Source organism: Oryx dammah, unplaced genomic scaffold (assembly GCF_014754425.2).
Source record: "Oryx dammah isolate SB20612 unplaced genomic scaffold, SCBI_Odam_1.1 HiC_scaffold_20, whole genome shotgun sequence".
NCBI classification, from domain to species: domain Eukaryota; kingdom Metazoa; phylum Chordata; class Mammalia; order Artiodactyla; family Bovidae; genus Oryx; species Oryx dammah.
Genome location: NW_024070204.1, coordinates 57285220 through 57312797, shown reverse-complemented (window position 1 = coordinate 57312797; position 27578 = coordinate 57285220). Strand labels below are relative to the sequence as shown.

At 35.4% G+C, this 27578-nt stretch overlaps 3 protein-coding genes across 8 annotated transcripts in view; 2 read left to right on the top strand and 1 right to left on the bottom strand.

Moving 5' to 3' along the window:
- TRIM23 (tripartite motif containing 23) overlaps positions 1–4264 on the top strand; it is a 37239-nt gene extending 32975 nt beyond the window's left edge. For 2 of the 3 annotated variants that reach the window (XM_040262609.1, XM_040262610.1), the window contains one exon: positions 1442–4027. In XM_040262609.1, coding sequence (XP_040118543.1) covers positions 1442–1621 — 180 coding nt within the window. In that variant the 3' untranslated portion in view covers positions 1622–4027. Of the gene's footprint in view, positions 1–1441 lie in introns of all 3 variants that reach the window. The other variant, XM_040262608.1, reaches the window with a different exon arrangement.
- On the bottom strand, positions 1708–27035 carry PPWD1 (peptidylprolyl isomerase domain and WD repeat containing 1). 3 transcript variants are annotated; one of them, XM_040262606.1, is made up of 11 exons: positions 26777–27035; positions 23421–23523; positions 21679–21779; positions 21423–21543; positions 18294–18741; positions 14209–14399; positions 13185–13374; positions 10298–10479; positions 9064–9145; positions 7946–8139; positions 1708–1921 (listed from the first exon to the last, which is right to left on the bottom strand). In XM_040262606.1, the coding sequence occupies exons 1-11, from the start codon at positions 26964–26966 to the stop codon at positions 1903–1905; spliced, it is 1821 nt and encodes a 606-aa protein (XP_040118540.1). In that variant the 5' UTR covers positions 26967–27035; the 3' UTR covers positions 1708–1902. The 3 variants fall into 3 exon arrangements, with proteins under 3 accessions (XP_040118540.1, XP_040118539.1, XP_040118541.1); XM_040262605.1 differs by lacking the exon at positions 1708–1921 and adding an exon at positions 6050–6357 and having other exon boundaries at positions 7957–8139; XM_040262607.1 differs by lacking the exons at positions 1708–1921; positions 26777–27035 and adding an exon at positions 6051–6357 and having other exon boundaries at positions 7957–8139; positions 21423–21469; positions 21757–21779; positions 23421–23472.
- Positions 27036–27087: 52 nt separating this feature from the next.
- Positions 27088–27578, top strand: part of CENPK (centromere protein K) — a 36932-nt gene continuing 36441 nt past the window's right edge. Inside the window, exon 1 of one of the 2 annotated variants that reach the window (XM_040262611.1) lies at positions 27088–27180. The gene's annotated coding sequence lies outside the window, so the exon portion shown is untranslated. The remainder of the gene's footprint in view (positions 27181–27578) is intronic. The other variant, XM_040262614.1, reaches the window with a different exon arrangement.

Below are 27578 nucleotides of genomic sequence, written 5' to 3'. Positions count from 1 at the left end.
AATATTCAGTATAAGACTGGTTAAGAAAATTATGTTACACCTATTGCTGCTGCTGCTACTAAGTCACTTCAGTCGTGTCCGACTCTGTGTGACCCCATAGACGGCAGCCCATCAGGCTCCGACGTCCCTGGGATTCTCCAGGCAAGAAACTGGAGTGGGTTGCCATTTCCTTCTCCAGTGCATGAAAGTGAAAAGTGAAAGTGAATTCGCTCAGTCATGCCCGACTCTTAGCGATCCCATGGACTGCAGCCCACCAGGCTCCTCCGTCCATGGGATTTTCCAGGCAAGAGTACTGGAGTGGGGTGCCATTGCCTTCTCCGATGTTACACCTACAGTGGAATGCAATATAGAAGTTAAAAATACTGGTGGGAAGTTTTTTCTGCTTGTTCTGATAATGGAAATGTATCTTTATTTTTCAATATATGTGTTAAAAAAAAAAACTAGAGTGTGTACTGTTCATTTACATGAGTGTGCCTGGAAGTTTTCTGGAAAAATATGAAAGCAGTTGTTACTGTTGGTTGCTTCTGGGAAGAAGGGTATTCAGGGCTGTTTGGAGAGTTTTTTGTTGTTGTTGGCCTTGCTGCACAGCTTGCAGGATCTTAGTTCCCTGACTAGGGACTGAACCTGGGTCCCTGGCAGTGAAAGCATTGAGTCCTAACCACCGGACTGTCAGAGAATTCCTTGGGAGAGTTTAATAAACTCTTTATGAACCCTACATAAGAGCCATTTCTTATGATACATGTGTATTAATTTCCTTTTAAGTAGATGCCTTATAATGACATGGGCAGTATTTTTTATTCAGGGGGTAGAGCCTTCATTGATTTCATTGCAAGAATATTGCCTGGTGGTCCAGTGGTTAAGAATCTGGCTTGCAGTGCAGGGGATGCTGGTTCGATGCCTGGTTGGGGAACTAAGATCCCCCATGCTGTGGAGCAGCTAAAACTGTGTGCCAGAACTAGAGTCCATGTGCTACAACGAAGGATCCCACATGACACAATGACGATCCTGTGAGCTGATGCAGCCAAATATTTTTTTTTTAAAGACTGTTCTTACAAACTGTTATAACCAAAACAATTCTTTTTCTATTCTCATTAATCTCTGAATGATTATTGAAAGTTGAATTTAGGCTTCTGTTAAAATGATACCAGGGACTTCCCTGGTGGCTCAGATGGTAAAGCATCTGTCTACAATGCGGGAGACCTGGGTTTGATCCCTGGGTGGGGAAGATTCCCTGGAGAAGGAAATGGCAACCCACTCCAGTACTCTTGCCTAGAAAATCCCATGGACAGAGGAGCCTGGAGTTGCAAAGAGTCAGACACGACTAAGCGACTTCACTTTCACTTTCAAGTGATACCAGCAGAATTGTATATAGCAATAATTACAAAAATGCTAATTTTCATAGACTTATGAAACTTTTTTTTAATGTGTATGTATCTTTTAGGATGTTGCTGGAGCTCTGTCAGTAGAAGAAATCACTGAACTTCTTAGTCTCCATAAATTGTGCTGTGGCCGAAGCTGGTATATTCAGGGCTGTGATGCTCGAAGTGGTATGGGACTGTATGAAGGATTGGACTGGCTCTCACGCCAGCTTGTGGCTGCTGGAGTGTTGGACGTTGCCTGATTTTAAATGTAGCAGTTTAAAGTTTTGTGGTTAAGAGTTATTTTGCACATAATATGATGTAAGAAATTCTACATCTGAAAGTTAATTTACAATGTATATATTAATATAAAAGGAATCTTGGATTGGGAATTCAGTACAATATTACTTTTAAAAAACTAGTAAAATTTAAATAGCTGATTGAGCAGATTAAATTGGATTAAATGGGGATTTACTGGGTATACATTTTTTTTTAAACATACATTTGTTAAGTTTTTCAGATTACACGTGTACGCACAGATTATTTAGCACACATACATGCACGTTCTACTTACTGTTGGTACTACTGTTATGAAAAACTGGGATCCATTAGTATTCGATTCAGCATTGGGAAGTAAGTAGTCACAGTGAAAGACCAGGTGAAGGTTTATTCACTCAAAGGAAGGATAGCCAACCAAGTGTCTAGTGAACCAGAGGTTCTGTTGAACCTCTGTATGAAGCAAGTGAAGCATGGCTTCTTAACTTGCCTTTTCACTGGATTTTGGCAGTATTCAGTAGCAAAAAAGGCAGTGACTTAATGAAATAAAATCCAAACTGCATCTTTGGGTAATAGGATTACTTTAATGTTCAGTATAACAGAACATCTTTAATGCTAAGAACTATAAGCTATAGAAGATTAATATTTTATACAGTATTTTATTAAAGCTCTCTTAAAGCCTTTTGTATAAAACCCAGTGAGTTAGAATGAAATGTAATCCTACTAGGCCTGATACCAGAGCAGTACTACACTGAAGAACAATTAATAAAAAACTGTGAAAGTCAGTTATATTCTAGTTGATCTTCACTTGTGAAAAGACTGATTTGCAGAGCTGAACCTGGATATATTATTTCCAAGGTCAGAGTTCTAAATTTGTCCTTCTATTTTTCAATTTAAAGTACCTAGTAGTGTGTTTTTTTAAAATAATACTGCATCTTTAAGGAGAATGACTATAGGTAAAACGTAGTAAGTTACACACAGAAGCCAGTGTTGGTCTTACATAAAAGGTAGAGATCTAAGTAGAAATTACCTCTACCTCAAGAGAAGTTATTTAAGCAGTGGAAATAATTACCTTAAAATGTTTTCCCAAAATAAGTGCATTTATTTAAACAATAAAATGTGATCAAGGATTTTCATGACAAGGCCTTAAGAGGTTTTTTGAGAGAAACATGTCTATGAAAGGAAAAGAAGAAATGTGTAAAAAATTTATATCACATTTATTACAGGGTTGTGAGTAAAAAAATTAAAGTGTGTGTTCTCTCCTGTTTTTCATTTTTTAAGGAAACTCCCTTATTATGGCAGTCTAATTTTATATTTAAAAATACCTAGATTCGGTTTTATAGGTTTTTTTTTTTAATGTTCTTTATACTTTAGATGAAGTGTTTCCCAGAGGGCTCTTTGATAAAGAATCTACATGCCATTGTAGGAGACACGGGTTCAGTCCCTGGGTTAGGAAGATCCCCTGGAGATGGGAATGGCATCCCACTCCAGTGTTCTTGCCTGGAGAATCCCATGGACAGAGGAGCCTGGTGGGCTACTGTCCATAGGGTCACAAAGAGTCAGGCATGACTGAGCACATACTTTAGGATGAAGTTAAATCCTTATGATGGCTGATGACAAGATGTGACTTCTGGGTAGCACTGTTTTGGTTCAGTCTCTTCAAATATATTTTGTTTAAAAACAAAACTTTTAGAAAACAAAGCATTAAAAAAATCTGTCAGTTATGGGCAGTGTGTAAATAAGTAATAATGTAATATTTCATTATTTTTCAAGTAAAAGGTCATGCTGTTACAAGTGTAGTTTGTGCATATAATACTTTTGAATTAAATTAATATTTGATTGCAGTAACTGTGAAAAATAAAAGTGTTACATTTGCCTGTGAACCCTTGAACTGTTTTGTCTACTAGGTAATTCAAAAACAGTCTTAACACTAATGTGTAAACTTGCTTTCTTCTGTAAATTTATTTTACCTGTTTTGCTTGACTTTTAAATCACATTCCTAGCATATTTCTACAACACAATTTAAAAATTATGCTTAGACCTGATTATAATGTATCTAGTAGTAGTATTTATTATTTTTTCAAGAAGTTTTTTTCAGGCTCTTATTTTCTATCTCTGGTTGTACTTTCACTAATTATTAGCAAAACTGCTCTAGTTCCCTCTGGGAAATGTCAAACTTCAGAGGTTTTTAAATACAGTCTATTTGGATTTGCCTCCTGGCACTGAATTTCTGTATTAAGCTAAATACTATTGTATAGTTTATGTCAAGCAGGTTTTTCAAGTGTATAGTCTTGGTCTGTAATTCTGGAATGCTTTATAATCACCACAAGCCATTATTTACATTATACAAATCATCAGTATGGATAGCAATAAAATGTTAAGATCACTTTAAAGAAATCCTATCATCTTTCTAAAAATTCTTGAATCATCCTGAATCATCTATATAGTAGTATTGCTAGTAACCAATTAAAGTCATATTTGTGCTGTGGTTAAGAGAAACAAAATGGGATAGGGATTGACTTGAATGTCAAATTGAGATAGTTTATTAAAAATTTAGAAATGTTACTTTTTATTTGCAACTTAAGTGACATTTAAATGTGTATTAAAACTGTAGTGTTTTTTAAAGGAGAGCTAAAATTCTGCACTGACTAAAGTGAAATAATTGCTTTAAAAATTAAATTTGTTTCACACAGAATATCATATTTTAAATAGCTGTTTTCAGAAAAGGCCTTGGGAAACCTCGTTATGAGCTAATATTGCTAAAAGAAAGACTTTTTATGTAACATTGAGATACTTCTCAATTTCCAAGGAGGTAATAAGGAAGAAAATAGCTATACTTTTCCCTATAAAGAGTAATAAATGAAAAGGACTAATGAGTAAGTATTAGTATCTTGCTAATAGTTTAAAACATGCTTTAAAATAGACATATGGCAATGTATGTTTTTTAGGTCTACTGATTATGGTCAATTTGTGACATGGAATGGAAAAATTCATTAATCAAACATGATTTCCCCTCAAAGCAAAAATAATTGTATTTTGGGGAGGATGAGGCATCACCACCACCACTTGTTGGCAGTTATTACCCGAAATTTAGGATTAAGCTTTTACGAATGAATTGATAGATAAGTCTAAACACCTAAAATTAGGGAAAAAAGATAAATGTCATAGTGAAAAGTGTCATTTTGTGTCCCGGTTTTAGTTCTTTTTACAAGGAGGACACAATATTACAGTTAAGGCATATTCTTCCATCAGTTGGTACACAATGGGTAAAGGAAATATTCCTGCTGATCGGTAGAAGGAAAAATACAAGCTTAGATATAAAGCATGAGAATGTGAATTTCCTAAACAGGTCTGTTGAACATGTTCCTCTTGTAAGTTCTTAAAGAGTTTATCTGGAAAGTAGAAGCAGTGATTCTGAATAGTTACGGAGTAATTTATGAGGGTGAATGAAGAAATCAGTTTAAGACTTAAACTCATATTGCTCTAATTTCTACTAATCTCTCCCTTGTTAGATGTTAACATTTTTACTCAGTGTATATTTTTTTGATCATATATTTTGTAAGATGAGATACTATAACCTGAAGACAAAAACTGTTTAGCTACATTAGAAAAATGATGTGAAAATAGTAAATGAACTATTATATAAAACCATGGACTCAGGTATTCATTTATTCTGATTCTTTTATTTGAAGAATATTTCATAACTATTCAGGAATTTAACACTTTTGACCAGAGGAACTCCCTATTTATTGAAGTTTTGCTTACTACTTACTTAGACTCTTGAGAGTCCCTTGGACTGCAAAGAGATCAAACCTGTTAGTCCTAAAGGAAATCAGTCCTGAATATTCATTAGGACTGATGCTGAAGCTGAAGCTTCAGTCCTTTGGCCACCTGATGCAAAGAACTGACTCATTGGAAAAGACCCTGATGCTGGCAAAGATTGAAGGCAGGAGAAGGGGACGACAGAGGAGGAGATGGTTGAGTGGTATCACCAACTTGATGGACATGAGTCTGAGCAATCTCCAGGAGTTTGTGATGGACAGGGAAGCCTGGTGTACTGCAGTCCATGGGATCAGAAACAGTTGGATACAACTGAGCGACTGAACTGACTGAGTGCTCAAAAGACAAAACTATTTGGCTTGAAAGACAAACCTTGTAAAAAAGGAAATGTTACATCACCAAAGATGCCCTTTATTAAGATTAAGATCTAAGAAAACATGTTTCTTAAACATTTGAGGGCAGACTATTTGGCATATCTTTAAAAAGCTGAGGAACAAATGCATACCATTCTCATTATTTAATATGGTTTTTAAGACTCTTGAGAAATTATGTATAAAGAGTGCTATTTGCCTGAGTTTTAGTCCATGAGTCTATCACCTCTTAGGATGAGAAATACTGCAAGAAAACTCAAAGGCAGAGCTTTTAAAAAATCGCCTTTAATGAAAAATACACAAATATAATACTGAATTCCTGAAACATGATTTGTACATTCAGCAAAGCTTGAGCTTCCTTATGTAAAATAATCCTGTGTTTAATGTATGTGTATTTTTATTTATATAGACAATGAGACAAATCTATTTTACTTAACAGTAATATTTATGATGCTGACATCCTCATAGGGCTTATCTGTTTTGGGATTGACTTTGACGTTGGAGATCCTTTGTACGACTTCCATTCCTTTAGTCACTCGTCCAAACACTGTGTGCTTATTATCAAGCCAAGGCTGTGTTGGAGGACAAACAGAAAATCTTGGTAAACCCTTAATTCTTAAATCACACCCTCTGGATGAGCAAATTAAAAAGAATTAAACTTTGGCTTCATTTAAAAATATAACAAAGATTATTTTCATTTAGCAGCTTTTAAGAGTAGTTTCCATGTTATAATAAAAATAAAAAAGCATAGTTAAATATTTAATATCTGCATCTTTTAGATCAAAGGGAGCTGGGAGATGTTTGCTAAAGGTAAGTTTCTTTGCAGTAACCTTACCTGCACAAGAAGCAGTCTGGAATACTTTAGGCAGCATGTGCTCTGGCATCAGAGATAGGAGTTCAGACTCTGGCTCTGCTACTTACTTGACCTTTGGCAAGTTCATCAGGTCTCACTGTTTCCTCATCTATGTTTTTAAAACTTGCTTCCCTGGTGGCTCAGAAGGTAAAGAATCTGCCTGCAATGCAGGAGACCATGGCTTGATCCCTGAGTGGGGAAGATCTCCTGGAGAAGGAAATGGCAAACCACTCCAGTATTCCTGCCTGGAGAATCCCATGGATAGGGGAGCCTGATGAGCAACATTCCATGGGGTTGCAAAGAGTCACACATGACTGAGGGACTAACACTTTCATAATGATACTAGAAGTATTGTGAATATTACATGAGATCATGTACCTGGCAGACAGACAGTAGTTATCAATTGTTTTCTTTAATTCTAAAAAATAAAGAGTTTTTATAATTTTGTAGAACTGCATAGCAACAGAGCTAGATATTCTTACATGTATTTCATCAAAGCTACAGTGTCACTGATTAAAAAGAAACTTTGGCTTCATTTTAAAATATAATTTAAAAGATATATTTTCACTTAGAAGCTTTTAAGAGTAGTTCCATGTTATAATAAAAAATAAAAAAAGCTTAATGTTTAATATCTGCATCATTTAGATGAAAGGGAGCTGGAAAATGCATTCTGATTTCAGAGAGAAAAATGTGGGAAAAACTGTATTAAAATCGGGAATTCTTATACTCTCACCCTACTATTCTGAAGATGAGGAAACAAGCCCAGAGGTAGAATAATTTGTTTTGGATTGTCCAAGAAATAGTGCAAAGCTGACTTAAACTCAGCTTTATTTATTTATTGTAAATAATAAATTATTTAATAATTTATTATTATTTATTGGCCTGAATTACAAAAGTACTGATTATAAAGTCTTAATTGTTAGGTAATTTTCCATTTTCCTTTCTAAATTGTTTTCATTTTTATATCCTAGCATATATAAATAATAGAGAATAATAAAGCTCTCTTTTCCACTTAATTCACTCTCTTAGATCAAAGCCTATGAATCTTTGGCTTAAATTCACCTGGAAAATGCCTCCCAGGTGGCGCAAGTAGAAAAGAAACTGCCTGTCAATGCAGGAGAGATAAGAGACACGGGTTCGATCCCTGAGTTGGGATGATCCCTGAGTTGGGACGATCCCCTGGAGGAAGCATGGCAACCCACTCCAGTACTCTTGACTGGAGAATCCCATGGACAGAGGGGCCTGGCAGGCTACGGTCCATCGACCTGTCAAACATGACTGAAGCGACTTAGCACACACACATGCATGTTCTACTTACTGTTGGTACTACTGTTATGAAAAACTGGGATCCATTAGTATTCGATCCAGCATTGGCCATGCTGAGTGTATATGGTCTGTCATGTCGTAATGTTGAATGAAATTCATCTTCAAATTCTCCTCCCCATATACTTTCTCCTCCCATACCAGTACCTGTTGGATCTCCTGTCTGAATCATGAAGCCCTTAACAGAAAGTAGACAAAGTAGTATTACACACATTACATACATGTATGCTTTGGAGTCGTATGTTTGTCAAGAGTGCTTTATATTCAATAAAATCTTAATATTAAGTCACTCTAGAAACTGATTTTAAAGTAAACCCTTGGTTATACTTTAGATTATGTATTTTCATTGCGTAACTGCCACCTTATCTCAATGATGGAAACAAAAATGTAAAGGTCTTTCATTTATAGATAGGCACTATCTCACTCAATAATCTAATTAAAGCCAATTAATAGTGTAGATAAGTTTTAGGATCTTGTTTAATGCATTAGGTCTTACATAATTGGCCCACTCTTTTCTCTCCCCTTTCCCTAGACACTCTGAATGTCCTAGTCAGTCACTTCACTAATTCCTTCAGAAATCTGAAATCTAATTTTTCCTTCTGACATTTCTTCTGCCATTTCTGACCTGCCAGTAATCAAGAACTACCTCACTGCTCCATACATTTCATGGAATGTTGCTCAACAAAATCCTGGCCTGAATTCATTCTGTTCATCAGGTATTAGTGGTAGTTTTCACAGATAAAAGTGGCAACACGGCTCTTCTAATTTAATCTTCTAGATCTAGACCTTATCTAGTCACTAAAAACAGGTTACCTTGGCTACTGATTTTATCTCAGCAAGACTCTTTACTCATTACCTGATCCTTTGCTTTAACTGCTGACAAAAACTGCTGCAGTGTTTCTGAAAAGGCTACCCTGCTACTGTTCCTATCCTTGATTTTATATATGATTTTCATGATCATCCATTATTCTTGTGACTTCCATAGTCCATTTTTCCTATTCCTAATAAAATGCTAAGTGTGAATGAGATTCCTTAGGTTCTAAACCTCTTGTTATACAATGACATACTTTTCCTTAAATCATATAAAATTTGCATAACTTACCTTAATTATGCGGTGAAATGTGTGTCCATTATAATAACCATTTCTGCTGTGAACACAGAAATTTTCCACGGTCTTAGGGCACCTAGTAAGATGTATATTAAAAATATGAAAATTTAATGGAGCATGTTAGGAAAGTTTTCTTTGTAGTTAGGCTTCCCAATGGTATTTTCAGAATCTTCTGAATGTTTCAGGGCAGTCTTTTTTTTCATAATTTCTTCTGATCTCAGCAGAAGCAAGAGTTGATAGGGCATATAGGCAGTATCCTGTTCTTATAGTTTATATAACATACCATCTTTAGATCACAACTGCTTATTTTACTTGAATTTGAGAGTATTTAGGTTCCAAAGTCATTTAGTATTTTTTAAAAATATAACCACAGCACATTAACCCACTGTACATAGTTCCTGGGAAAGGTAATTTTATTATAAAAACAATGTTATAGTATGATGACATTTCCTGACCAAGAACTTATTCACTGCTATGATAGCTACTAAATTTAATAAACTTTAAATGATAGTCACACACTCAGATACACTTTCTAAATAATATTAACTAATCTCATGAAATGATTTAATACTGTGTATTATCATATAATAGCTCCCAATGCTGAGAATGGCAGAATCAAGAGAATCTTGTACCAACCACATCAGGGAGTTGGCTTAGTGGATGCATGGGTTCTGAATACTTAAAATGAGAGAGTCCAGGTGTTTTGTCTGGTTGGACATAAAACATTCATATCAAAATAACAAAGTACTTTTAAATCAAGGCACTGTACAAGAGGTCTTCTGTTGGATCAAGAATAATCAGTCGTACTGCATTGTATTTGGTATTGTATGTTCATTCTGCAAACTCAAATGTCAGGAAGGAAAAATAATTATCCTCCCCTTAAAGATTTTAGAGGAAAGCCAGTAGTAACAAGTGAGCCACAAAACCTATAGTTGGCATGTGTAGTTGATGGTAGTGATAATATATATTTGTATGTCAATCTATATATTCAGCACTGTCATATCTACTATATTTTGTCCTCATAATAATAAACCTGTGAAATATATTTATGTATGTATAAAATTTTCACATTTTCTAATGCAACAATTATCAGAGAGCTTAGAAAGATGCTTTATCTAACAGTTCAATTTTTCAAAATACCTTAAGTCAAAATAACAAGACGTTGCAGTTTCTTCAAATATATACATTTACACTGGTATTTATTTGAGATAACAGAAACAGTACATACTCAACAGGGAAGAGTTTGATGTGAATATCTCCCATGCTTGTGTGGATAATGGCACTATCTGAAACTCGTTTAGGTCCCTCAGCTTGAGTAGCTGCCATGACTTCTTCTTTAGAAGGTTTCTCATTAAAAACATCTCGGTCAGAGTCTGCACTTTTTGTATCTTCTGGTTCTCGTTTAGTAAACTCAACGAAGAAAATAAAAAGTGAGTAAATCAATTAAATTTTTCATCTGTTTAACATTTATGAACAAGAAAATTACATTTCTAATGAAGTATTTGAGGAAACTAAGAATTTACATCAGAATAAATGCTTATTTCAGGAATTGCTTCCAATCATAGGACATGCAAGGCAGCTAAATTTCTACATTTGCCTAATGAGAAAATTCATATGATGAAGATGAATGATTTCAAATGGAATTTAATTTCTTTTTTGGTGAAAAATTTTTTGAGTACCCATTTAAAAATAGGCAGTTTTGAGGTAGCTCTCTGCTTCTGCCTTCTAGTATGTCCTACCTAACCTGCCATCTATTGCTTACTTTTCACTATTTAGATTGCCTGGGTTTGAATTGTAATTTGCCACTTAACTAGTTATATGACTTTGGGGAAGTAAATTCATTACTTTCATTTCCTTACTCATAAAAGATGATAATAACTACCTCAAAATGATACCTGATATGAAGATTAAATGAAGGATATAAAATGTTTAGAGAATAGTGCCTGACACAGAAGGCAATATATATATATTAATAATTGTTATTACTATGAACAGGACCTGGTGCTGGTAGGATGAGGATTCAAAGATGAGTCAGCAGTGGACCTTGACCTCCTCTTTTTTTTTTTTTTACAGAGTCCCATCTGATCTATCTAAACCTTGAAGCTTGGAAGAAAGGATGTACAGTACATTGTGAGTGAAGCAGAAATCTCAGGATCCTCAAGGTCTACAGAAAATTGAGAAAAAAACTTTCAGTTGTTAAAATTCTGGACTTCTAAAGGCCTATTTGTTTTATTTCACTCTCAGTAAGCAGAAATCTTCTTTCCCTGGGAAAGTGGATGAGCTCCAGGAAGGTCAGTCTAGTGCCCAGACTCTGTTTTGCCTATGTCAGTCCTTGGTCTACTTGGATCAATTCCAGATAAAGGAACAACTAAGCCAGGATGTCACTGCTTTAGCATATTATTCTCCAGTTACCAAAGAATGACATGTCTGTTTCACTATTATATGAATTTTAAAAATTATCTTGATTTAGTTCACATATAGAACTATTAAAGTTCAAATTTTATACAATCTTACTTTTATTTTATGGTACTGGATTTGAAAAAAGGGATATAAAATTTGCATATATGAATACCATTTAAGTTTTAAGAATATGTATATCTAATAATTCATGAAAATATTAGCAGTATAAATACTCAGTGAGTGACTTAATTTTTTATTTTTCTATTTCTTCAGAGTTTCTAAGGAACATGTATGGTTTAATCAACAAACATAAACTCTAGGGAAAGACAATTTTTAAATAAAGTGGATGGAAAATTAAATTTAGTGTATATTAAGAACTGTCTTTTATGATTTCTTTTTACCTTCAAACAATTATAGGTAATAACAAGAAAAAGTATTTTTCTTTAACATATATTAATAAATCTTTAGCACTGAATTTGAAAGTTTATAAGCAAAATTCTTATCTTAAAAGAATATATCCCATTTTAGGCTAAAGGAAAAATCCTGGAGTAGATAAACTGCTATTTCGCACATTTACCAAACGCTGGTAACCTTTAAAGCATCACAGCTGCTTGTAAATTGTCAGACAAATGAATGAGTATACTATAATGGGTCAGACAATTCACCAAACTCTGTGGAGTTTGGTATGTGAAGAAAACATAGTGCTCTGTATTTATGGATTTTATATTATCTTGAGGAAGAGAAGACAGTGTAAAGGACCCCTCCCCACCTCCTGAAAATAACTAAATTATTCCAAAAAGTGTGACATGTACACAAGCAGGCACACCTATTCCAGACTTGATGTCAGGGGAAGGCTTCCAAGCTGGGATCTGAAATATGAAGAGGAACTGGGGAGAGGTTTGTGGCTGACAGAAGGAATAACCTGTGGAAACACCACCAAGTAAAAATAACATCAAGTCCTGCAAATGGGATCAAGTTCAGTATAGCCAATGAACTAAAAATGAAGAAAGATAAACTAGGAGAGCAGTTAATATAGACAGATGGGGAGTCATTTAAGGATTTTAGGCAAAAAAAATCATCACACCTGGGTTTTAGAAAGTCTCTAAGCATGAAAGACAGATACAGACACAGAGGTCTCTACACTTCAGATTTTTCTGCTTGACTGAACAATATTAGAACAGTGTTACTCCTAGATGGCTTAGTAGTTTGATTTTGAGCCCAATCTTACTTAACATGCAAAGTACTTTTAATTTCCAGAAAAAAAAAAAATCTCTCAGGAATATATACCACGGTAGCATCATTACAATGGAATCAAAAGGTGAAAAAAGATTTGTATCTAGGGAAGGAAATGTTGAAGAGTAAAAGGTGAATAATACTAAAACAGAAGAATTTTTAAAAGCCCACAGGAAAATCAATTTTGGATGCAATTATTACCACAGCCACTTACTTCCTATTGTCTTAGACAACACAAGTTGTAGAAGCTAGGTTGAAAACTAGTTCAAAACCTGATGTAAAACAGTACAGAAATACTTAAACAAACCCTAGTTAAAGATTCTACAATACTAATGTTATAAGATGGTATTCTGGTTGTTTAGAAAGTCTGCTATTATGGGCAACATTCTCTTCAGTTGAAAGCACAAGTTAAAAAAATAAAACTCCAATCAAACTGGAAGAAACATTAAAGACTATCTCCTGGTATTGATACTTCCACATACCATATAAAATCTATTCTTTTTGAAGGATGTACAGACTATTGTTGGGTCAGCTTGAATATTCTGAAGAACAGGGTTTTCAGAAGCTTTCATTTCTATAGTAGTTGCAGCACGATGTTTTTTGGCTATTCCCTGGAACAAAGCCAATTGCATCACTCTAATATTTTCTTGCTTGCCTAAGATCCGCACACACCTGGAAAATACATATAATAAAATTATCAGGATTAACTCCAATTATACCAACTTTGCAGATAAAAGCTAGAATTCAACTATCTTTTACTTTTGTACAAAATAACCAGTAAAATATTTTTAAAAAGTATTTTTCTGCCTCTCCCACTCCCCCCAAAAAGTTATTTTAAATTGGTAGGTATTTATAATTTTCAGATTAAAAAAAATAATTCATTTAAACAGTTTTAACCTATCCCTATCATTTTAATCTTTCTTCAAGCCTTCAAAGATTCTGTATTGCCAAGAACTACAATATAAATTTGTTTATATGTGAAAATGTACAGTACAAGACTGTTTTCCTTTAAATATACTTTAAGTTCTTTTCATTTACATTCAGTGATAGTATCTGATTATAGCAATTTTGTTCTAAGACCAAATGGGCTGTTTGTACAAAAGGCTTATTGTGGTTTCATGCATTTTAACTTCTGATTTTATGTCTAGCAGGATGTAATGCTGAATTCTGTGGTTAAAATATTTGGCAACATTTAACATGAAATGGGCTAATTTAAATCAATAAACAAAAGACAGACTGAAACTTGTTAAAAAAAAAAAACACAACAACTTGAAACTATGCATATCTTTCTTCCATTTCTTTAACAAACATGAGTGGAAACTTTACATAAGATTATAAACAACCAAAAGACCACAGAAAAATCCAGTCAAAACATTTGGTTAAGTTTAGACATCTGGGACCATTCCACTTGTCTTGGAACAAACAAAACTCCCATTGTTTCCCCAAAGGAGGAAATGGTCCTTTAGAAGTAAATTTTTAAAAAGCATATGTGATATTAAAGCTTACCGGTTTGTTTCTACGTTTATAACTTTAATGCCCAGCATTGTTCCATACAGCACGAAGTGTCCAGTTTCATCAAAAACTATATTTATTAATCTTACTGCATCCACCTTCTCCAATTCACGTTCTACAGCCATCCGTCGACCAAATTCCATGTCTGGTAGCTGTTGCCTCATCTGCTGCAGTTCAGTAAACATCTAGGAAACAAACCACTTATTAACAAAAATAATGTTACATGATAAAGGGAAGGAGAATTTAAATAAAAGCAGAGTGTCCATTAATAGCCACTGACAGTTTATGTGCTTATATATCTTCTTAAGGAGTACTCTATAAACACTATAAGCAGGAACTGAATTACAAAATTCAATCATTTTTAGTAGCTGTGTTAAATGAAGTAAAAATGAACAAGAAATTAATCTTTTATTCAACCCAATATATCTAAAATATTATCAAAAGACATTAAGCAAAATCAATAATACAAAAAAGCAAAATAAAGACCTTAAAATATTAAGCAATATTTAAAAACTGATGTTTTTTCCTTCTTATATTAAGTCTTTGAAGTCCAGTGTGTATTTTACACTTTTAGTCCAGCTCAATTTGGACTAGTCACATGCCAAGTGTTCAGCAACCCTATGTGGCTAGTGGCTATTAAGCTGCACAATGCAGATACGGACTGTGAGACCTTGTTCCAGGATCATGGACCTGCCATTTAACAAGCACTCGATTTTATTTTTTATGATTTCACTAACTTATAACAATTTCATATTTCAGAAAATGTTTCAAGTTGTTTTGGAGCATCACTATATATTTAATTATCATTAGGTAAATGTGATTTAGGATGGATAAATTTTATGAGTGCCCTTTAGTTTGGATATTTGGTTTACTTTTCTTTAGATATTTAATATACAACTTTCAAGATAATGGTCATATCTTAGTTACTATGTACAGTCACACTACCAGCCTCCCCAAAGATGTGATCTTTACATTCAGTTTCCCCAACATTTAGGGCATAAAACTGCAGAAATCAAAAGTGGCTAGATTGCGAATGAAAAGAGGTCAGTCAGGCTTATGTCCCATCTACTACTTTTTTTCATGCTTGTATTAACAAAATCTCTGGTTTTTCTAGATGTGGAAAGAACAACAATATACGTAACTCCAGAAATGAAAAGGAGGTATACGTGTTAGGGAACAACATTAGGGTTTCTTGTTGCCAGTCTCTGAACTGTTATTGCTTTACTCATTTGCCAGAAATAGCCTAGATGCTAGACTACATTTTTGTAGTATGGGAGCCTTGACTATTTTGCCAGAAAGAAGATTCATTTTCAAGAAATAAAGTTTATAGATGGTGATCTGACCATGTAAAAGTAATAAATGCTAATCTAACCTTTCAAGCACATTAGTATCTTTTAAAAAATTAATTTAATTGGAGGATAATTACTTTACAATATTGTGGTGGTTTTTCTCATATATTGACATCAATCAGCCACAGGTGTATGTGTCCCCCCATCTTGAACCCCCCCTCCCACCTCCCCATCCCATCCCTCTGGGTTGTCCCAGAGCACCAGCTTTGAGTGCCTTGCTTCACGCATCAAACTTGGACTGGTCATCTATTTCACATATGGTAATATACATGTTTCAATGCTATTCTCTCAAATCATCCCACCCTCACCTTCTCCCACAGAGTCCAAGTCTGTTCTTTACACCTGTGTCTCTTCTGCTGCCTTGCATATAGGATCGTTATTACTGTCTTTCTAAATTCCATATATATGCATTAATATACTGTATTGGTGTTTTTTACAATATTCTAGCTTTAATAGCTGCATCTCTTACCATCTCATCATCTCTGTATGGCCATATGCAGTACTCCTGATTAATAAAATACCAAAAGATACAACTTCACACCATCCAATTAAATTTGTCTATTAAACTAGGACTTTTAACTAGTTAGAACCCTTAACATGGAACTAGGAGATACCAGTCATTAACTAACTAGTCACTAGCATTATTACTAAATTAATTGGCATTTACACCCCCTCTTTTTTTTGGGGGGGGGGCAAACTCCCTTATCCTGAATCTCAACTTCTGTCCTATACTTTGCTACTGATCTTATCACAATAATCCTATAATTTCAACAAATATTAAAGACAATAATGAAATAGAGTGAATTCAACAGCTCAGAGTATATGTGTTAAATGATTTGTATCCAGAGAATAGATTTGTTTTCTTAAGGAATCTAGGAAGAATTGCAAATTGTGAAGAGTTTTAAAATTATAGTTAAGTTGAAGCCACCATTAAAGAAAACATCACAAGGTTTCTCCTTTTCCCAAAAGCATAATGGAAAGTTATATTCTTCCAATAAGAAAATGAGTTATGAGGATAATTTGACTAGCATACAAACCTTCCCTTTTGTCTGGATTCATATTCCTTCAGGCAGCTAATTCCCCCAACTTCTTACCACATCTCTAATAAGGTGACAGCATTTTTGAAGTACTTAATGCAAGGAATCTATTATAAACTGGTGGCTACAAAGACTATAGAATTGACACTGTTGTACAATAAACACTATTGTTACAAAGATTTGACCCACAGACTTTTGGAGAATTCAACATACCCATAGCAGTTAGAGAACCACAAGATGGAAACATGATGAGACTCAAATATCCACAAAACCAATTATCTTTGCATGTATAAAAACTCATTCTACAGCTATACGCTCTAATAAATACTTTTTTTCTTCCCCGTTTTTTGGCTATGCCAAAAGGCATTCAGGATCTTCATTCTCCAACCAGGGATTGAACGCATGCCCCCCTGCAATGGAAGTGCTGTGTCTTAACCACTGAACCACTAGCAAAGTCCCAATAAATTCTTGTTAACAGTTAATTATGTGTCAGGTATCATTCTTAGCGCTGGAAATTCAATCACAAGCACAACAGATACAGGACCATAAATGACACGCAGTTTAATCTACTGGGGGGAAGGGGTGATACACATTAATCAAATAATAAGACCAAATATTCTAAAAGAAAATAAACAGTGATACACTACCACATTAAAAAAATATAAGTAGTCTGAGACTGGAAGAATAGTGGAAGATCACTGGGGGAAACGATTCTTTGAGATTTGAACAATGAGTTCAATATGTAAGGGGAGGAATGAGGATTAATGGGACTAGAGGTCACTCCAAGCAGGAGGGACAGCATATGCAAAGGTGCTGTGGTGGGAGACGTAGTCAAGAAACTGAAAGAAGGCCTGACTGGGTACAGTAGAGGCAGGGAGGGAGGTGAATTTCAGCAGGTTGAAGTGGAAGGGAGGGGTACAATATGGTAGGCCATGATTTTGGTCTCGCTCCTAAAAATAACAGGTAGGCACTGAAATAATCAAAGGATGACATGATAAGATAATGTATTTTTAAAAGATTCCTCTGGGTGGAGCATGGATAACAGGTTAGGAAGAAGCTAGACTAGATTCAGAGAGTAGGCCATGCAATAGGCCAGGCAACAGATTATGAGCTAGGGTAGTCACAGCTGTGCTAAAAGGAAATGTATGTATTTAAAGTATATGTAGAAAGTAAAACTGACAGGACTGATGATGAATTAAACAGATGGGTAAGGAAAAACAGTTAAAAATGACTCAGATTTCTGGCTTGTGCAAGCAGATACATATTGGTGCCATTCATGAAAATAGCAAAAATAAATAAATAAAAGGATAGGGACAGGTCTGTTTATAATAGAAGGCTGGAGAAATAAATTTTTAAGTAGTCATATAGAAGGCAGGAGTGAAAAGAATAAGAGAAGGAGGCCTAGCATGGGTTTTAAGGATCTCAAAAGAATGAGCTTTCAAACAACAAAACTACAAAAACAGCCACATAAGTATAAGAAAAACTGGCTCAGAAAATATCACATCATAAACCTAGAGAAGAGAGTTTTAAAGAGTAACAATATAAGACAGCAGACAAACAGTATCTTTAATGTGATAAGCAAATTAATCATCAATCTAAATGTCCATGTCCAGAAAAAAATCTTTTAAGAAATAGCACAAACTAAAGACATCTTCAGAAAAGTAAAATCTGATTAAATTTATATGGCACTTACACTTAGTGATTCATCAAAGACTCTCATGAGTTTTCCAGTTAAGAATCTGAAAATTCTAACTTTTCTGTCAGAACCAATAGTGGCTAATTTCTTCCCATCAGGTGAAAAACATATGCTGGTTGGATAAGCCTTGCACTTGGCAAATTCATATAAATCTGTGTCAGTTTTATATTCCCAGTTCACATTTTTGGGGAATTTATACTCATAAGGAGGACCAGTCCAGTATTCAATCATTCCAGATTTGTCAGAAGACACTACAGCTTTGTAAACTGGGTTTAGCCGTATCTGAGTAAGAGGTGATGTATGGAGTTTGTCAAAGATATGCAGTGGCTGGTTATCTCCTCGACCATCATAAATGAAAATTTTTCCTGTACTTTTCTCAGAAGCAGCAACTGAAGATATGGCATCCCCCGGGCAATAGATCCACTCACACTGTCCAGGGAAATACCTAAAATAGTAAAGAATTGAGGGGGATAAGAAGAGGCCAAAACAAGTCATAAGCATCCTTACTCATTCCCATCACTAAAAAACGTCCCTGCAGTGATTCAGCCAGTTTTAGATTCTTTGATCAAATGTAGCAGTGAGAAATAGAATGGGGAAGAATAGGAAAAGTTACTGACTTTTCTCTTTCTGACCTCATAAATGAATGATAATAACTTCTGAGGACTGATCAAACCACAGGAAGAGAACTCACACAGCAAGTGTTTACAAGGAAACTGAAACAGACCTGGTTCTTAAAATATTCTGAGGCATTTTTTGTTTTGTTTTGGATCTCGATGTCTCTCTCTATGTATGTGCTATTCTAAGTCACTTCAGTTGTGACTGTAGCCTGCCAGGCTCCTCTGTCCATGGGATTCTCCAAGCAAGAATACTGGAGTGGGCTGCCATGCCCAGGTCCTCCAGGGGATCTCCTCTACCCAGGGATCAGACATGCATCTCTTATGTCTCCTGCATTGGCAGGCAGGTTCTTTACCATTAGCTCCACCTGGGAAGCCCCTGTCTATGTATACCTTACTTTTAAATAGGTTAGCATGTTAGTATAATTTACAAATCCATTCTTAAAATATTTAAGGTCAAAATATTTTAGTCATGGCTTTGCTCAAAAGAAAAATGTTCTGATATCACTCTCTCATTATCAGTAGCTTGATCTTAATACTATGAGCTTTGAACATGTTACCTGATAAAGTATAAAAGAATTGGACAGATGTAATCAACATACTAAACTTATATATTCAATTGTGTGTTGTCTCCTTCAAAATCATCAGTCTGAGAAGCTACAGTTTCTCCAGTGACAGAGCTAATGCTCAAAACTTTTTGAGGACTCAGAATTTCTATAAAGACACAAGCATAGCTTGGAGATGTTGCAGGTTTGGTTCCAGATCACAAAAATTGAAAATTGCAATAATGTGAGCCATATAGATTTTCTTTGGTTTCCCAGAGCACAATAAAAGTTTGTTTACACCACCTGTATTTCTACTGAAGTGTGCAATCACATTATGTCTAAAAAATTACATGTAAAAAAAAAAAAAAAAAAAATTACATGTATACATACATATCTTAATTTAAAAATACTTTATTGCTTAAAAAATGCAATTATCATGTGAGGCTTCAGCCAGTTGTAATCTTTTTGTAACAGTAACATCAAAGATCACTGATCACTATAACAAATATAATAATGAAAAATGAAATATTATGACTATTACTAAATGTGAAATAATGACACAAACTGAGCAAATGCTGTTGGAAAAATTGGTGAGTACAGACTTACTCCATCCAGGGTTGCCACAAACTTGTTATTTGTTAAAAAAAAACCAAAAACAGTGTGTGCAAAGTGCAATAGAACAAGATATGCCTGTTCTCTTTCAAAACCTTCAAAGGTGGCAAATGTTCAACATGTATTTGATTTAAAAAACAAACAAACAGCTAAAGTCTGGGGGAAACAAAGCTGGGAATATGACACATATCAGTAGGTATTTCTATTTGTAGTCAAAAAATAAGCTCATCATAAATAATGAGACTAACTTATTTTAGTGGTTCATAAACTGGTTTTGAAGGAAATTCCCAAAAAAGTACTGTCACATACTGAATTGTGTAGTTCTAATCCCTACCTTCCTCCAATTCACATGGTGAAGCTCTCATCCCCAAAGTTACTGTATCTGGAGAAAGGGTTTTAAAGAGGTAATTAAATGAGGTCAGAAAGGTGGGGCCCTAATCCAACAGGCCTTGGCCTTCTAAGAAGTGGAAGAGCAAAATATTCCCCTCTTTCCCCTGTACTTAACGAGGACAAAGTGTGAAACCCATAAGAGTCCTCACCAGAAAACAAACACTGTTAGAACACTGATTTTGGACTTTTCACCTCCAAAACTTTTGGACTTTCCAATCTCCTCATCGGAAAAGACTCAGATGCTGGGAAAGATTGAAGGTAGGAGGAGAACGGGACGACAGAGGATGAGATAGTTGGATGGCATAAGTGACTTGATGGACATGAGTTTGAGTGGGCTCTGGGAGTTGGTGATGGACAGGGAAGCCTGGCGTGCTGAAGTCAATGGGGTCACAAACAGTCGGACACAAGTGAGCAACTGAGCTGAACTGAACCTGAGAAGTGTGAGAAAATATATTTCTGTTGCTTAAGCTACGCATCCCATGGTCTTCTGTTTAATTTTGTTACTGCACAGTCTAACCACATAGTTTGGGTATCAATATACTTTAAAGTTTAAAATCACCAACAATTCCAAAAATGCACATAAGCCTTATAAAAACACAATGCTATATTACTGAAATAAGCATGACTAGGAAGTTAATTTAAATGCCAGTAAATTAGACATGATGGATGCTCATTAAATTATTAAGTAGTATAAAATGGATATAATTAATCCTTGTTATGGGGCTACTTGGACATTTCTGTTGTAATTAATGACGAAACTCACAGCAGAAGCCCACAAACAATATCATAACAAAGATTCATAATATTTAATTTTCCCAAGCAAAATCTAAAGGCACATTTTTTAATGGAATGGTAATATATTCTGTTTAGAAATCCCTATGAAATGGTGAAGTTTAGTTCAAGAATTCTTTCACTAAGTTAAAAAATATATATATATATACACACACACTTTAAAAAAGACTCACCCAAGCTTCAGCATATTGATCATGTCAAAGTTCACTACATCAAACACCTTCATTGCTTTATCATCACCCACGGAACAGAATAAAGCTCCCTCAGAGCTAATTGCAATACTTTCAATAACTCCTATTTAAAGAAACCAAATCAAAACATTCTAGTAAACATAAAAGAAATGGATATAATTAAAAGGAAAAAAAATTTAAAAAGAAATTTTAATTAATACAGTTGAAATGAGAGCCAAAAAAAAGGTGAAATTCTTACCTAGGTGACTACGAAAATGTTTAACAAATTCAATTCCCTCTTCTATTTTTTTCCAGAATTTAACATGTCCATCGTGACTAGCAGTAATAATAAAGTCTGTCCTGCATAAAAAATTATAGAAGTTACTTTCTAAAACAGATGCAAAAATCACTTTGTGCCCCCAAGCCAATCATTTACTGAGAATCTTGGACTCTCAAATAACAGATTACAAAAAAAATCTTCCTTTATACAAACCACCATATCACTGTATTAGGGTAGACATAACATTGCAAAATTTGAAGCTCTTTTCTGGATATCATAACAGCTACCGCTGCACTAATCTTATTTATTTTTTACTGGTGTATAATTGCTTTATGCCAGTTGTGTTGTGTTAGTTTCTGCTGTACAGCAAAGTGAATTAGCTATATGTAAACATGTTCAATACTTCCCCTCTTTGTCACCACAGAGCACTAAAAAGAGTTCCATGCTGCACTAATTTTAAATCTAAGAGCTAGGATCAGGATTGAGGTAATCTTGACATTAAAAAAGTCTCACAAGGAATCACTAGATCATAGAGTCCTTTAATGCTAAAATTACCCTACAGGCAGTCTTTTCACAGGGAAAATGTACTATCTTTCAGAAGGTGATAAATAATTAAATCCCAACATACAACTTACATATAAAGCACAACTCAATGTAAGTTTGTTTCAGATATTATCCAAGGTATTTTGGTTAAGTACCAAAATTTTGTACAGTATAGCCTCTCATCAGTTATATAAAAATAGAAACCATTTGTTGAAAGCTATTATATGTTGAGTACTCTACATACATTATGTTAGTTATAACCATCTTTACAAAAAGTCTATAAGGTGAATATTTTTCACCATCTTTTTAAAAATTAGGAAATAGTTTAAAAATGTTAAATGTATTTGCCCCAGGTCTGTAGCTGGAGAAGAGCATTCAATATTGGGTTTGCCTAACTTCAAAACACTAGGTTTCTATAAAATCTTCAAAAATCTTTCCATTATAGTCTGCTGCCTTAGGTTAAACAAAGAAGCCTGGAGTGACAGAAAGCTAGTCCTATATGCTGCCTTATTAACTGACAACTTTCTACTAGGAAAAGAGCTAATTATTTGGTCAAAATTTAAATCTTTTAATTGTCTCTAAGAGATCAAGAATAAACTGATCCAAACAGCAAAGTAAATCATTTACTTCTTTCCATACTCACTGCCAATATCATCTCAGCCACCATCCTAATTCATCTATGATTACTGTATTAGCCTCCTAATTGCTTTCTCTGTATCCATTCTTGCTGTGTTTGAATCCATTCATTTCACCACAACCACAGTGATCTTGAAGTTTACACACACACATAGACACACGTATACACATATGTGATGTTACTCTCCCAATCAGGTTCAAAATCCATACAAGAAATAGAAAACTGTGGGATTTCTCGCATTTTTTCTCCAGCCTCAACTACCACTTAAACCCCTCTAAACCTGTTTCCTTATCTATAAAATGTAGATGAATACTACTTTTAAGACTGTTAAGATAAATGGGACAATTAATGAAAAAGCCTTGATACAGGACCTAGACATAATATGAGCTCAACAAAGAGCAGAGTATTACTATTCCTTCTACAAAACCCTATTTTAAAGATTCTCTGACATTTCCAGAAAAGCTACTTCTACAATTCACCTCAAAACTGAAGTATTTAAAAAAAACAATAAATTCTCAGAAAAAAATATAGACAGACTTACTTGGTGCACACCACATGGGTGATAACATCTCTATGCATGTAACTGCGCTCATACATGGATGCACTGGGAAGATTATCAAGATAGACTTTTTCAAACTCTAGAACTAAGGGAAAAAAGTAAAGGAAAATATTTTTAACAACTGGAACTAAATACTATTTTGTATTTTCTTTTAGATTTTAATTTCTCTCAATTCACACGTAATGAAAAAATATCCAGTGTCTGTCAGTTGTAACTTATTATTTCATTGTACTGAATAGCACCTTTGTTTATTTGGTCATGAATCATTCTCAGGTTTTATACAGATGCTTAACTGTGTGCCAGAACTTAAGGATTGAGTGGCTCTGACTTAATATACAAGTTCCATTAAAAGAGAAAAACCTTAAGTTTCATGAAAGTATCACAACCAACTTTCCAACCATGTAGATCCAATTATTACTGCCAATTTAAATAAGTAGTAAGAGGTCAGAGGCCATCCAGAACATCTCAGTTATCTTGAAGGCAATGATCCTCTTTGAAGTCACTGATACTAGGTTTGAGTAAACGTAATAAATGCTTAGATTTCTGGAGCTGAGAAAATCCTAGAGAACGTCCAGCTGAGTGCTTCTCGAACTTTTTCGAAGGGCAAAACATTTTTAAGAGTGGTAATCTGAGGAAATATTTCATGGTATGAACTATAAAATTTTACTAGTAAAAAAATGACATACTTGTTACCTAAAAACAATCCAATGATGGCCAAACATGCCCATAAAAAGTTTGTAAATTAAGCATGATCGTTTCATGGTTTTTCATCACTGCTATTTAGCAAGCTCAAAGTTGTGTTCAACAAATTATGTCTCTCTTCATTTTCAGTAACAGAACTTCCATTTTTACATGGGAATATTGACATTTAGCTGTAGTATCTTCCTCACCTTCTCTGCAGTTAGGATTGACTAAGTACCAATGAAATAAAAATGAAGTGTTGTGTAACAGTCAAGAAGTCTCCCTCAAGAGTGTGCCGTTCTTTCTTTCCCCTTCTGACAGTTTAAAACTGGGAGATAACCGTCAAGGACAAACACCAGGTCCATATCCTAGTGATGCTGGGGCAGAAAACTAGGAAGGAAGAGCCTTTGGAGCCTCCACACCAATCTCAGACTGTCTACTTTAGGACTTTGGGATTTTTTTTTTCTTTATTGTCATTTGGATTTTTCTGTAATATACAGCTAAATTTAATCCTGATGGATATTCCTTTTGCTGTTAGTTCACTTGTTGAACAGATATTTACTGAAAAAAAAACTAGGTTCCAAGGGACATGGACATGAAGAGTTAACACTGTCTTGAGAAAACCATCATTGGTAGAGCCATATAATATATAATATATATATAGAGAGAGAGCCATATAAGGTAGAGCCATAGAACCATTTATAGTATCTTTCTGAAAATATGTACAGAAGTCCAATGTCCAAAGAACATGTTAAAGGGGATGGTTCCATTTCTACTAAGTTTTAAACCCTATCCTTTTAAATGAAATCTTCAGTGATATTTTTCTAACATTTCATACATCTTTTTGAATTTCAACTTTTTCTACAAACTGAATACACTACTGATTAATTTGAATAAGCATCTCATTGTCTCAACTGTATTAAGTTTATAAGCTCTTTGTTTCCTAATGCTAATAATATCAGCACCTTGATATTTTCGGACTTTTCCATTTCCACTCATTTCCACAAAAAGGGACCTGATATCTAGTGCAAGAAAATAATTGTGAACATACACATAGTAATATTCATTCATTCAATACTTACTTTGTACCTGCTATATGGAAAGCACCGTAACCAGCACTGGAGCAAAATAGGCATGGTCTTTGCTCTTATATGCTTACAGTCTTAACAGTGAAGAGAAACATTCATCAGAGAATCACATGAATAAACATACAACTTAAAAATGTAGCAAGTGCAATGAGGAACAATTGCTATGGAAACATTTAACTTAAAAGACTTAGCAGTAAAAAAGGTAACTTCACTTTAAGTGTTAAAGAACAATATTCAAAAAAGCAGCTTCTTCAAAATTTGGATACGTAAAATTTTGCTGTATCTGGATCCAAATTGTATTCAAAATTTGGAACCATAAAAATGTCACTCTTCAATACATCTCATACTTACGATCAATGTACTTTAGAAACTCAGCCCAGACTGGAAAAGTCATACGTTTTCCAGAAAAAGTAATAGCTGAGCTAAAGGTTGAACGACAGTAGGTTAAGTGAAGTGGGTGAGGAAAATTATTCCAGGTAGACCTTGTGACACCCACGTAGACATTCGCAGTTGTAAAAGGGCATGCCCCATTCTCTAGTGTTATAGTATGGCTTGGACAAAGAGTAAGAAGGATCAAGGATTTGGGAGAGGAAGTAATGGAATGTGCTGAAGGAGGAATCATATCAAGGGCCTTTACATGCTATATTAGGGAGTTTGGACATTGTTCTAATCAGAAATCACTTGGAAGAATAATTAAAGATTTGAGCTTTCAGAAAGATCACATTTTAATGGTCTTATACGTTTAAGGAAAACATTCCAAAGAACCTGAAAAATAAGAAAATTTAATGTGACCCTTTCACCAACATCTCCCCCCTTTTTTGGTGCACCCTTTTTATTTGATAAAATTTTGTCACTATTACACGCTAGTGGCAAAATGCTTCCGGCCATGATATCTCACGAGTATGCTTTGAAAACCACAGATCTTGGTTTTTGGATGAAAAACTTGTAATCCAGGAAAGTTTTGTAATTGTCAGAAAACTCATTAGTGGTGGAGTCAGGAATTAAATTATCCTTGCTAAGCTGCTAAGTCACTTCAGTCGTGTCCGACTCTGTGCGACCACATAGACGGCAGCCCACCAGGCTCCCCCGTCCCTGGGATTCTCCAGGCAAGAACACTGGAGTGGGTTGCCATTATCCTTATCTATTCCTTAAGACTCTAAATAGGCACCACCTTCCCGGATGGCCAAATACACTACCACCAGTCTTCAAGTAAAAACCTGAAATAGAAAGTTTTCTTTTCCACATCTGCTAAACGGGGTTAAAACTTCCAACCTCATACGACAGCTGTACGGATTAAATGAGCGGTGCCAAACACGTTATGTAATGGCAAGTTAGCTTTAGCCTCTATTGTAACAAACCAGAGATTGTTAGATAACTATTAAAAAGACGCTTTACTCTGTCCAAATCACTATTTCGGAGTAGAAAACGGCCAGAAGTGAGAAGACGACCCTCTGGCCCGACGACACAAATCCCCACAATCACACACCCTCCGTTTTGGGGTCTGGTTTGAACTCTCCCACTCGGAGGACCCAGTATTTCATCTCGCCCTGTGCCTGTCTCTGTAGCTACCTTTCCTCTTCTTCGCCAATGTTGCTTCTACAGGTAAAGGCCCAACCCAGCGCTCTTCATTTTCTTCTTCGTTCTCTTGAGGCATTGCCACTGCCAGCTCTCGAGCGCTGAGTTCCGTTTTTTCCGGTTCCTCCGGGTCCCGGCGCCTTCTTCTTCTCAGCTGTGAATCACTACCACACTCGGCCGCCATGTTGTCCGGACCGTCAGAAAATGCGCGACACTCACAGCTCGGCTACCAATCCCGAAGCAGCGGCGCGGCCTCCTCGTCAGCGGCCGAGCAAGTTCCAGGATTGGCTGGAATGGGTGGAAGCAGATCCAATCAGCAATCAGCGCGCGCGGGTTCTGGGGCGTAGAGCCGCTTTTGGAGTAGGCCGAGGCGACCTGAAGTCTGTGGTGCGGAGGAGGTAAGCGTTCGGCTGGGAGAGCGTTTTAACCGGTGAAATTTACTGCCGGGGTTGACAACTCCTAGGAAAAGGAGCTGCAGACCCCCACGGTGGGACCCTTACCTCCGAGAAACTGGATACCTGTCGTCCCGCCAGGCCTGAATCCCGTTCTTCTCCGGCTCTAGAATCCCACCGGTTATGAGAGAAAGACGTAGGGGTGGGGAATTGGAAAGAACTAGTTAACTTTCGGGCCTCCCTTGAGATTTGCCAAACATCTTTTTTCCTGAGCTTCTTGATTCTTTCACACACAGTCTGAAGAAGATAATGAGCGCCTGTTACTGTGGGGGTTGAGTGGTGGGGCTGGGGAGTGGGGCGGGAGGGACTGGGCAGAAATCCAGTCACACCGAAGTGGCCCAGGC

Excerpts from the sequence above, each read along its gene's own strand:
- PPWD1 (XM_040262605.1), bottom strand. The coding sequence starts at position 26,966 with ATGGCGGCCGAGTGTGGTAGTGATTCACAGCTGAGAAGAAGAAGGCGC. Across the intron at positions 9,146-10,297 it reads ATCAAACTCTTCCCTGTTGA|GTGCCCTAAGACCGTGGAAA; the intron begins GTATGTACTGTT and ends ACATCTTACTAG. Across the intron at positions 8,140-9,063 it reads CATTTCACCGCATAATTAAG|GGCTTCATGATTCAGACAGG; the intron begins GTAAGTTATGCA and ends CTTTCTGTTAAG.